The sequence below is a fragment of the Cibotium barometz genome, chromosome 25, assembly GCF_041138505.1.
Source record: "Cibotium barometz isolate CiBa-2024 chromosome 25, ASM4113850v1, whole genome shotgun sequence".
Lineage (NCBI taxonomy): Eukaryota > Viridiplantae > Streptophyta > Polypodiopsida > Cyatheales > Cibotiaceae > Cibotium > Cibotium barometz.
This window is the reverse complement of record NC_141070.1, coordinates 11,401,482-11,414,001: the sequence shown is the minus strand read 5'-3', so window position 1 is coordinate 11,414,001 and position 12,520 is coordinate 11,401,482. Positions and strand designations below refer to the sequence as shown.

General features: G+C 47.2%; 1 protein-coding gene across 3 annotated transcripts in view; it reads left to right on the top strand.

Moving 5' to 3' along the window:
* Nucleotides 1–3,463: 3,463 nt before the first annotated feature.
* The window catches only part of LOC147624250 (glyoxysomal fatty acid beta-oxidation multifunctional protein MFP-a-like), a 113,962-nt gene continuing 104,905 nt past the window's right edge, over nt 3,464–12,520 (top strand). For 2 of the 3 annotated variants that reach the window (XM_086819215.1, XM_086819216.1), the window contains exon 1: nt 3,464–3,757. In XM_086819215.1, coding sequence (XP_086675341.1) covers nt 3,664–3,757 — 94 coding nt within the window. In that variant the 5' untranslated portion in view covers nt 3,464–3,663. Of the gene's footprint in view, nt 3,758–6,870; nt 7,105–12,520 lie in introns of those variants that run through there. The other variant, XM_086819217.1, reaches the window with a different exon arrangement.

Below are 12,520 nucleotides of genomic sequence, written 5' to 3'. Positions count from 1 at the left end.
TTCATCATCCCCATTTGCTCCTGAACTCGCACATTGGGAGGTAATTATAGGCCACCTCACCAATGTTTTTCAATAAGGTCCATAGTATCTGGGAGACAACTTCTCAACCTTCCCTGCTCGTAATGTCTCATCATTCTTGGGTACTCTCAAATATACTATCTTTCCCTTGGTGAACACTGCCTATCAACATAAAGTTGTTACTCTGAGGGAGCTGAAGGGGTTTCACGAAACACTTGACCATTAATGCAATCAAACACTTAAATTGGCCACAACCTTAAACATGTGCCACTTAATTGTACAAAATTCTAAAAGAGAGATGTGCATATCTGAGCAACACACCTCGTTTATTGCTCATACCACTAACACCCTTCTCATCATAATTAACCTTCTTGCAAAAAAAAAAAAAAGACAACAACAAGAAGTGGTACATGCCCCACCAGTCTGTAGATTGATCTTTTTTACATGTACAGATGTGGACCTCAGACGACCCAGAAGCCGCAGAGACCCCCGCGCGGCGGTAACACAGGCCCAGTGCTACGGGCTCCTCGGTCAGCCAGAAGAAAAGGCCAACACGGGGCCCAAAGATGAACTACCTGGGTCCATATGCCCAGGCCTTCTATGGTGCCATCATTAGCAAGGAGATCCACACGGCACATGGAAAGGTAGTATCATAGCCTGGAGTGTCCCCAGATTCTGGAAGAGGCAGAAGTAAAGGACAAGCTGGAGAAGGTGGGCCTCAGCCAAAGCTAATGTTCAAGGTGTTAATGTAAATAACACCATTTGAGGTAACTCGAAGGATTCTACCAGAGGCCTACTCCGATGTCACACCAACAAAGCAACATTATGTACTGTACCCTCTCCGAGCACTTCGCCCAGATTTAGAAGAAGTACTACCTTTGGCTGGAGAGGGCACCTTGTGGTCTAACGTGGCACGGCAGACCAAATTAGCCAATCCACAATTGGTTGACCTGCTCGAAATCAGAGTGGTAACATTTATGATCAGTTATTGCTTTCGTAGGTGGAGGAAAGCGCACGTAGTCCCCACAAGAGGGGGCTATGCAACAATCATCACAGATGATGCACACCCCAAGTTGGAAGATTTTGGAATATAGTCATACTGGAGAAAGGAATTCCTAACAATTCTAGAATACATCCATATATATATGTGTGTGCTACCAACTCAATGAGTTGATCCCTCGCACAACCAATCAATCCCCTTTCTTCCTCTCATTTTCCACAGTGTAACATGTTCACGAAGGAGGTGTTTTATAAATATATATTGTAGAGAAGTTTTAGATCTTTTCTACTTGGTATAGTATTTGATGTTTATCATATTTGTGCGTGTAAAGAGCTATAATCTAGTCAAATTTTACTCATTATGTGCGATGCTCTAGTTGAAGAAGTATAATCTAGTTCAATTTTACTAGTTGTGTGTGATGCTCTAGTTGAAGGATGAAATGTGACATGGATTAATGCTTGTTAAAAAACAACAAGAAGTATTTTTTTAATTGGCTGGGTTTGTGAAATCTTGGTTGGAAATAGGCCTACCCTTGATTTAAAGGGATTGATTTTGGAATAGTTTAGCATCATTTTTCATAGAGAAAACTGATTACTTTCAAATATATATTGCCTTTAATCTAATCTAGTTAGAATAAGGGTAATTTTCGAGCACTTACATGGTCAACAAATGAGAGACTCAGTTCATTGATTTAGACCATGATGAATCTTGTCGGTCATTAAGTTTAATTTGTAAGTTCATTACAGGCCCTTTTTTTGTGAATGATCCCAATGCTAGCAAAAAGTGGCATTATACTTTAATTGGCTCAAATACTTGGGGATTTTTGTAGCCCTTATAGTGTTTCTTTAATTGGCTGAAATACAAGAAAACCAATTGAGGGTTTTTGTAGCCCTTATTTTAATGAATGATAGGCTTTTCACACAGGCTCAATTGATAAAATTTATCAATTGTATGTGCTCTTCATGAAACAAAATCTCCTTGTTGCCAGCGAAGACAGATGTTGGCTCTTCTCACACTATACTCCTTCCCGCAGTTCGTTGCTGCTCTGTAGGTAGCCCCAAACTGGAAATTTCGGGCCACCTCTAACTCAATTACCAAAACAGTTCCAATGAGAACAACAGACGGCGAAGTTAACTTGTGAAAGCGCGGTTATTCTTGCACCGAATTTTAGTATATATTCTTGCAAGAGAAGTGCCCCGTGGACTACTTGCATTGCTTATATTACTTGCCTTTTGCATTTAAAACACAATTTCTCTCCACGCTCATTGGTTAGTCGCCATTTAACCTCCGAAGTCAATTCTATTTTTAGCAACTTGCATGGAAGAAGCATGAATGAAAGAAGTTGAGGGAGGAGATACACACTAGATGACTGGGCTTTCTGCTTGACTGCATGAAGATTGCAAACTGTAGACGAGCCTTCCGGAGGGGTGATAACATGGCAGGACAGTCAATCACCTTGGGCCCTCGTTCCCCCTCATGACAAAGCAAGGAGGAGGAAGAAGGACGACGATTAACTTTGATAACATTGCTAATGTCATCGAGTGCTTTCCTCCTAGGAGGCATTAGAAGGAGCAGTAAGCCACATCAAATAAGCAACAGAGAAGGAGTAGTAACCGCATTAAATAAGTAATAGAGTCAAAAAAAAGAATGACAAAAGACAGTATGGTGAACATGAACATAAACCAATGATAAAACGACATGCACAGTGATGTAGAACCTCGCATGGGAAGGGAATTGTTGAGGAGGACTTCTTCAGAAAGACGGCCACCTCTACAGAAGCACGTCGCACGAAGATAAGTCGAGAAGCACGGTTGTTTGGCAAGGATGCACAAAAGCCAATGACATAACGACATGCAGAGCGATGTAGAAGGTGCCATCCCAATATCTAGAACGACGACGTCTCCACAGAAACGGGTAGCTGCACGAGCACACAACAACCACCAAGAAAGATGAGGAGAGCGGAACCGATCCAAAAGAACAGCATGTCTAGGAAGACGGACAACTACGCAAGAACAAAACACGTCTAGAAGATGACGACGCCCACGTAAACGGATGATTGGTTGACCACGACATCTCCATAGAAACGGGCAGTAGCCCAACCACGCAAGAACAACTACAGAGGATGAGAAGCGTGGAACCGGTCCAAAAGCGGACGGCGGACAAGTGCGCAGGAGCAAAAGACATCTGAAGACGCCGATGCCCAAAAAGACGGGTGGTTGATTGACCATGTGTCGACACATGTGAAGTGGAGATCAATGAAGAAACACGTGAAGTGGAGAACAATGAAGAAATTAATGACCGATGTCGACTCATGCATAACAAATTAATTAATGGAGAACGGTTTGGGTCCTTGTTTTTTGGTGCCATGATAAGCAGTGACTTCATACGTAGTCCACGTGTCAAAAAGCCGAGTCACCGGTTTGACTCATCATGAGCAGCACCGAGTGTTTTTTTTTTTTTGGGCGATCTCTCTCTCCCTCGCTCACACTCTTTTTTTTTGGGGGTGAAATCTCCCCCCCCCCATCTCTCTCTCTCTCTCTCACACACACACACACACACACACACACACACACACACACACAGAGACACGCGCATCGCTAGCTAGCTAGCAAGCAAGCAAGCAATTACTGTCTTCTTTTGGAATCATGAGTAAGATTTCGGTGAAGCTAGAGGTTGGTGGCGATGGGGTCGGCGTCATCAAGTTCTCAAACCCGCCCGTAAACGCTCTTGCACTTCCACGTAAGTTACTTTGATCTATTGTTTCACCATGATTTCACAAAAGATAACCATTGAACTGAGAATGAAGCAGTACGGATTCTTGTAAGTTTGCAACGAATTGTAGTTGTTTTTGTTCCTTTTGTTTATGTTGTGTATGTGTGTGGTGGGCGGTGGGACTTGGGTCTAAGCTTTATAAAATTGTATCCATTACATTCCTCTGCCAAATTATGTCAAGTAGTTGCTAATCAAGAAGGTATTTGTTAGCTTATTTCCTCCTTTTGTTAGAAGTCATCTCCTATCTATTTTTATACACCAGGGCCTCTGTTGTGGGTGTGCCCGCCCTGTATAGGTGTTTTATCATTTTTCCTCACTCCCCGTATTTTTTTCCCATTTTTTCCCATTTTTTCATGGTGTGGATGGATGCCACATGTTGGCAGGAGCCCATGGTGGGTTATGAGCCCTGCAAAGTTGGCGACGATGCGGGAGCATATTAACAAGCTGCAGGCTCTTTAGCAGGAAGTTCTTAAGGCTGGGAAGGAGATATCGTCAGAGGACATGGCCATAACGTTGCTGTCACACTTGCCCTCTCAGTACTCAGCATTTTACTCGTCTTTGATTACCAGTGGCAGGCTCGGCACCATCACGTGGGAGGAGCTTGTGCCCATGGTCCTGGACTAGGAGGAACGATTCACGAACCCTTCTCAGGGTGGAGGTTCGGAGGCCTTAACTGGCCAACGGTCGAAAGGCCGTAACACGGGCAAAGGGAAGTCTTCGTCGGAGAAGTCTGTTTTACTGACCGCGAGAAACTAAAGGTAGAGAGGACTTGTAATGATTGTGGCGAGAAAGGCCACTATTGGAGGCAGTGTTCCAAGCGGAAGACCGAGAAGGGTGAAGATTCCTTCGCAGCAATCATGAAGACTCCGGCTTTTGTGCACCTGGAGGTGGTGGACACCGATGTTTCATTTTCTTCAGGCAGGGAGGAGATTGGAGGACTCTCCGCGAGACGGATACTCGGGAGTGGAATTTCTCTGGTGCATTGACTGTTACGGCTTCGGTAAACATGGTGGCTAAGTAATCCCACCTTGTTACATAGGGAAGGTACTGTAAAATCGCTCGGTTTTCGGCAATCTTTTCCATCCCTCTATGTAAATAGCGTAATATTGGTTCGCAATCAACAACATTTTCTCCATCTAGAGTAACAATAAGCCTAAGAACACCCTGCATCGATGGATGATGCTTCCAGGCACATGACTCCTTCCCGTTCCGGTTTACAGGATCTCTGCAGGCTTTCTGGTCACATTCTTACTGGGGATACATCCACTATCCCAGTTCACAGTGAGGGCAGGATGGAGATAGTTCGCGATGGCATAGGGGGGAAGCATTCCTCCCAGGTGTTGTATGTTCCATCACTTGGTTTTCATCTGTTGTCAGTGCATCAGGTTTGCAAGACTGGCGTACGGGTGGAGTTTGATGAGCACTTTGTTGCTCTCCGGGACAAAGCAACAGGCCAGGTAGTTTGGGAAGGCAGAGTGGAGAATGGAGCTTACAAGCTTTGAGCACTCTCTCTCCTAGGTCCTCAGGTTTGTGATGAGTGGCACTTTGGTAATGGCCACTTAAGTGTGGATACGCTGCAGGTGCAGGCTTTCCGGGACCAGATGGTGGATAGCTTGCCCCAGTAGATGGCAGCAGTTGGCAGGAACTCTCCAGTACTGATGTTGGTAGTCCTCTCGAAAAGCCAGGGAGGTGGCAATTGATTACTTGCAGAAGGAGGTGGATTCTCTAGGCTTTGTGGTTCCGGATTCAGAGGGGGTGGTTGACAGGTTTAAGAAGGCTTTGCGTGGTTTTCAGCAGGTTTCCAGGATTTGGCTTTCCACCGTAACAGGTGTTGATCCTTGTGAGGAGTGTGATGCCTCTGTGACTCGGAAGCAGAATGTTTCATTGATTTGGTTGATGGACACCAGATTGGACGTGAGCTTCCTGATGAGGCAGTTGAGCTCATGTTTGTAGATGACTCTTTGGGAGGCAGGATTGCGTATCTTGTGGTTTCTGCAGCATGCGAAGGATCATGGACTCTTTTACACAGGAGGGGGATTGATTGATGGAGTCTGACTCCACGGTTGGAGTGACTCAGTTTGGGGAGGAGATCCGGACACAAGGAGATCTACTTCAGGCCCAGGGGCAGTTTTATGGAGCAGTAAGAGGCAGTCATCTTTTGCCTTGTAGAGGATAGAGGCAGAGTACCGGGCTGCTTGTGAGGCTGCTTGTGAGGTGGTGAGGATGCACAGGTTGCATTGCAGGTTTGGGCTTCCATTGGAGGAACCCATGGTCATCCAGAGGCACTTTATTCGTGAACAGATCGTTGTTGATGACATCTTGCTAGAGTTTTGTTCGACGGAGGACAGTACGGTGGACCTCTTCATGAAGTCGCTATCTCAGGATTTGCTCAGGTGGCACCCCAGCTCCCTGTGGTTGGTTTCACAGCCAGGAGCTGAGAGGGGGTGTTAGAAGTCATCTCCTATCTATTTTTATACACCAGGGCCTCTAATGTGGGTGTGCTCGCCCTGTATAGGTGTTTTATCATTTTTCCTCACTCCCTGTATTTTTTCCCCATTTTTCCCCATTTTTTCATGGTGTGGATGGATGCCACATGTTGGCAGGAGCCCATAGTGCTGGCCGACTGCACCTCATGTGCTCCTGGTGGCTGGCCGACTGCCTATGATGCATCGTGGAGGTGCTGATGCTGGCCGACTTGCTTCCTACAGTGGTGGACACATTTTCTGCTGGCCGACTGCTTTATGCAGTTGTGGAGAGCCCTCAAGGGCTGGCCGACTGCATCCATGGGGCATATAAATAGGCCCCATGCTCCTCACCATTTAGACATTCAGTTTTGTACGGGATCTTGTGTATAGAGAAGAGTTTACACGCCTATCTCTCAGTGTTTCTTGTGCTGTCTATTTTCTGCACTCTACTTGCTCTTGTGGACCCAAGTTTGGTTATCATTTCCGCTGCGTATTTTGACACCTTCTTCCCCCACCTCCCCCTTTTTTCAAATGGAGTATTAGTAATGAAACATCAGAAGTGGCCATGCCTTAAAATATCTGGGCATTGAAGTACCTTTAAATCATGGATGGCAGCAATGAGTTATACCCAGGCCGGAGACACAGAAACATGCACACTATGCACTTGAGAACATGTATTATCAGGATGAAATCGCTTCTTATGGAGTGGACGTGTGGGGAGCAGCATCTTGGTATCTATTTGGATGGATGTTGAAAGGCAAAACGGATTGTCCAAGTACCACCACTACTACGTTTTGCCATCATTTGAGGTGGATGGTTGAGGGATTGCTGTTAAAGAGGACATGCAAGGTATGTTCCTTAGGGGTGTGGGAAACTGAGCAGCATACTTGTAAATTTAAGAACGCCCAGCTTTTGCTAATATCTGCAAACTCTTCTCTTGAATTCTTGAGGGATGTGTGTTGACGGTTCAGACCCTTTAAGTGTTACATCACTGAGAAGTACTCACTGGACGCTAGGTGTTTTACCATTTTTCTATAGGCATGTACTTGCACGGTTGGTTCTCGTAGGCCATTACTGACCTTAGAAGATGTAATGCCCCCCCCCCCCCCCGCCCCCCTCTCTCTCTCTCTCTCTCTCTCTCTCTCTCTCTCTCTTTGTGTTCGCCCTCGCTCGTTGTTCGCCCCTGCTCGCCGCCCCCTCTCTGTTTCGCTTCCGCCGCCCTCTCCCTGTTCGCTGTTCGCCCCTGCTCCCCCCCCCCTCTCTCCCTCTGTTCGCTTCCGCCCCCCCCCCCTCTCTCTCTCTCTCTCTCTCTTCGCTGTTCGCCCGCCTCTCTCCCGTCTGGGCTGGCCCGTCCCTCTGCCTCCCTCTTCCCACCCACCCTTCCTCAGGCCCCCAAGGAAGCAACATAACTCTCTCTGTTGAATCTCATCTCTTCTCTTTTCTCTACATGGCTTGCCCCCCCCCACCCCCCCTGCTGCTACTAATTCGCGCTGCGCGCAGGTGTCATGGATTAATTTCCAATCCATTGGCTATGGGAAGTACTGCAAAAAGTCATGGCCAAGACCGGAGTTAAAGAGGAGCTCGTGAAGGTGGAGGACAAGCTCACCACAATTATCAAAGAAAACAAGAAGATGGTCGACTCTTCTGTTACCGCAATCATAAACCGCCTCTCCAAACTCGAGAAGGGATTTGACAAAATCTAAGAGCTCGAAGAGAGAACATCCAAGCAAGAGGCTGAGATTTCAGCCTTAAAGGAGGAACTAGTGGAGGCCAAATTGCATGCTAAAAGTCAAGCGGCTGAAATCTTAGCCCTCAAAAAGGAGTTGGAAGCCACTTCACAAGGCAAGCTTGAGGATGGAAAATTTCAGCCCAGGAGAGAGCACTTATCATTCGTTTCCCCTCCATGGAAGCGAAGAAGGACTTGTTGAAGAGACGCCCTACACTCAAGAAGACGGGAATATTTCTTGGAGATGACCTCACACTCTCGCAACTTGCCCACATGAAAGAAGTTATGTTCAAGAGGAAGGGAAAGTTGTCTTCGATAGAGATGGTAGAGTGGTGATTATGGAGAGGCGCTCTTCATGACGGCGGAGACCTATGGGACTACACTCAAAGTTGCTACTTGGGATTGTAATGGATCTCTACGCCTTGATGTGGGGGCTTTTGAGGATAGTTTCACTGGGAGGGACATCATCGTCTACCGTGAGACGCATCAGACTCCTGGACAGTCGATGCCACATGTTAGTGGATACCGATGGGAGACAGCTTGTAGACAGGAGACTCGTTCAGAGCATAGAGGACGGAGCTCAGGAGGAGTGGCAGTATTGTTTAGAGAGGAGCTGCAGCCACTGATACGTATAGTCCGTAGAGATGAGCTGGCTAGGTACATGTGGGTTAGACTGAGGGCAGAGACGGGCAGATATCATTACATTGCTCTATGCTATTTTGCTCCTAGTACATCAGTGTATGCATCACCTAGCGGGTAATCTCCCTTTTCTATTTTGGATGATGACATTTGGGAGTTGTCCAGGGATGGTGACATCATTCTCCTGGGGGACTTCAATGCCAGGACCGCCCAAAACCAGACAGTATTTTATGATACCTCAGAGGAGATGTTGAGGGAGCTTGATGTTAGGGATATGGGCCTATCTAGACTCTCACAGGATGAGGAACATACAGTGTATGGGCGGTATTTGATAGACATGGGGATTGCACATGGATTGGCCATCCTGAATGGCCTATAGAGATTCCTGACAGCGGGCGGTTTCACTAGCTTTCCACATCGGCATGGTGCTAGTACAGTGGACTATGTTATGGCTCCGCCTAGTCTCATTCCCTCTTTTCAGGATTTTATGGTAGGCACTAGGCCGGTTGGAGTAGCAGTGGATCATGCTATCTTGTCTTTCACTCTCACATTTCAGTTCAGCATCGCTCCATTGGGACAGGTCTCCACACACACTCGTTATACCTTTACGAGGGAGACTGACACCGTGTACATGGATGAGATATACAGACGCTTATGTGCCGAGGAGCCGGGACGGCCATTAGATGAGCTCACTCAGATATTGGTAGAGACGCTCCATGCTGTAGCATCAGAGGCATATCCCTGTAGTCAGCCTACACGGAGACGATCTGGGAACATGCCCCAGAACAGCTGGTATGATGAGGAGTGCAGAGAGATGAGGATCAGATTACAGAGAGAGGTGCTCATGGGTGTTAGCACTCACAGACAGTCACGGATTACCTTCCAGTGCCTAGTGCGACGGAAGAAGAGGGCTTATCTTGCTCAGTTAGAGGGATTTGTATCAGTTATTTATGAGTCAGGAACTCAGGTGAGGCATGGAGACTATTCCATGAGCATTCACAATCACCAGCCATTACCTCCACAAAGATTTGGGGTGAGTATGCAGCATCCCTGTACACAGCACCAGGACAGCCGCCCCTCCCAGACCCATCGGAGCCATGCCCAGAGACATGTGCTTTCTTTACTGCAGAAACCACAAGATACGCAATCCTGCCTCCCAAAGAGTCATCTGCAAACATGAGCTCAACTGCCTCATCAGGAAGCTCAAGTCCAATCTGGTGTCCATCAACCAAATCAATGAAACATTCTGCTTCCGAGTCAAAGAGGCATCACACTCCTCACAAGGATCAACACCTGTTACGGTGGAAAGCCAAATCCTGGAAACCTGCTGAAGACCACGCAAAGCCTTCTTAAACTTGTCAACCACCCCCTCTGAATCCGGAACCACAAAGCCTGGAGAATCCACCTCCTTCTGCAAGTAATCAATTGCCACCTGCCTGGCTTGTCGAGAGGTCCCCGTGGAAAGAACATCCTCATCTACAGGAGTTTCTTTGTCCCAAATACTACGAGACATCACAGCATAAGTTACCTATTCAGTTTCCTCTGGCTGACGAACACAAGAACCACCAACATCAGTACTGGAAAGTTCCTGCCAACTGCTGCCATCAACTGGCAAGCTATCCTCCATCTGGTCCGGGAGAGCCTGCACTCTGCAGCGTATCCACACTTAAGTGGCCATTACCAGACTGCCACTCATCACAAAACTGAGGACCTTGGAGAGAGAGTGCTGAAAGCTTGTAAACTCCATTCTCCACTCCGCCTTCCCAAACCACTTGGCCTGTTGCCTTGTCCCGGAGAGCAACAAAATGCTCATCAAACTCCACCCGTACGCCAGTCTTGCAAACTTGATGCATTGACATCATATGAAAACCAAGTGATGGAACATACAACACCTGGGAGGAATGCTAAACCCTCTGCCATCGGGAACTATCTCCAACCTACCCGCACTGTGAACTGGGATAGTGGATGTATCCCCAGTAAAAATGTGACCAGAATACCTGCAGAGATCCTGTAAATCTGAACGGGAAGGAGTCATGTGCCTGGAAGCACCACTGTCTAGAATCCACTCCCGAGTATTCGTTGCGGAGAGTCCTCCAACCTCCTCCCTACTTGAAGAAAATGAAACATCGGTGTCCATCACCTCCAAGTGCACAAAAGTTGGAGTCTTCATGATTGCTGCTGAGGAGTCTTCACCCTTCTCGGTCTTCTGCTTGGGACACTGCCTCCAATAGTGGCCTTTCTCGCCACAATCATTACACGTCCCTCTTTGTCTTTAGTTTCTCGCGGTCAGCGTCGGACTTCTTCTCAGAAGAATTCTCCGATGAAGCCTTCCCTTTGCGCGTGTTACGGCATTTCGACCGTTGGCCAGTTAAGGCCTCCGAACCTTCACCCTGTGGAGGGTTCGTGAATCGTTCCTCTTGGTTCAAGACCATGGGCACAAGCTCCTCCCACGTGATGGTACTGAGCCTGCCACCACTGGTAATCAAAGACGAGTAAAATGCTGAGTAGTGAGAGGGCAAATGCGACAGCAACGTTATGGCTTTTGACAATATCTCCTTCCCAGCTTGGAGAACTTCTTGCTGAAGAGCCTGCAGCTTGTTAATATGCTCCCGCATCGTCGACGACTTTGCAGGGCTCATAACCCGCATCTGTACTTCCAAGGAAATCCTCTTTATGGGCGATGCCCTGTTATAAAGAGAAGCCAAATGCTGCCATACACCTCTGGCCAGCGTCGTATGCTTTACATGATTGATTACCTGCGGTGTGCAGTTGAGGAAGATAAATGAGTGGACCCTGGCATTGACACGATCCCACAACTGTGCCTGTGTCTCTCGGTCCTTACGAATCGACGGTAACTCCCCTTCCTCTACTTTTGGTCGTGGCACCCCAACAATGATGAAATCAGCAAGGTAAACTCCAGAACAGATTCCATCATAACCTTCCATATGCCGTTGTTGTTCCCGTCCAACTGACGGTCCACCGGGAACGTGGGGAGTGTAGGGATCTTCACATGCCTCTCAGCCATCTCTAACAAATCTGCCATTGCGGGGATGTAATCTGAAAAAAGGGTGGGTGGGTGGGAACAAAGAAGAACTTACAACTGCAAGTGGCTGTTCAGCAAATTAGCCCGCCGTCCTTTTGCTTCTCCTCTTCCCAAATAGTCCCGAATAGTCCACCAATCAGCAACACAGCAGTCTCCCTCTTGCTCACACAAATCCTAAGGACTATCAAGAGCCTAGGGCTCTGTTACCATGTCAGAATATGCAGCGGAGATGATGACAAAATCTGGAAACACAAGAGCAAGTGTAGAAAAAAGACAGCAATGGAGAGAGAGGCGTGTAACTCTACTCTATATACACAAAGAAGATCCCGAATATGATACAACAATGGCAAGGGGTTGTGGGGCCATTTTATATGGCCCCAATGACGCAGTCAGCCTGTAGAAGGGCAGCCGATAGGCCCTGAACCTCCACGACTAGCCAAGACAGCCAGTCAGCCAGCTGTCAAGAGTCGGCCAGTGCATGTGTGAGGTCGTGGACCTGAAGCATCAGTGGGCCAGCTCATGGGCCCTCCTGCCAACACTGGGCATCCACCCAAGCCAAGAAAAATAGGGAAAAATATGGGGAGTGAGGAAAAATGAGAACAACACCTACAAGGATGGGCAGACCCACAACAAAGGCCCTGGTGTCTACATAAAGACAGGAGATGACTTCTAACAGTGTTTTAGGGCAAGCCCACACACCGAATAGAACCAAGGTGAGAATAGGGATTTTCCACATAAGATTGGCCTGAAAGATGGCTACACATCATGAGTAACATGGGAATTTTATCATTAAAGTGACTTATAAGGTTTATAAGTCAATGTGTTGAGACATCATTAAAGTTGGTTGGACATATTAT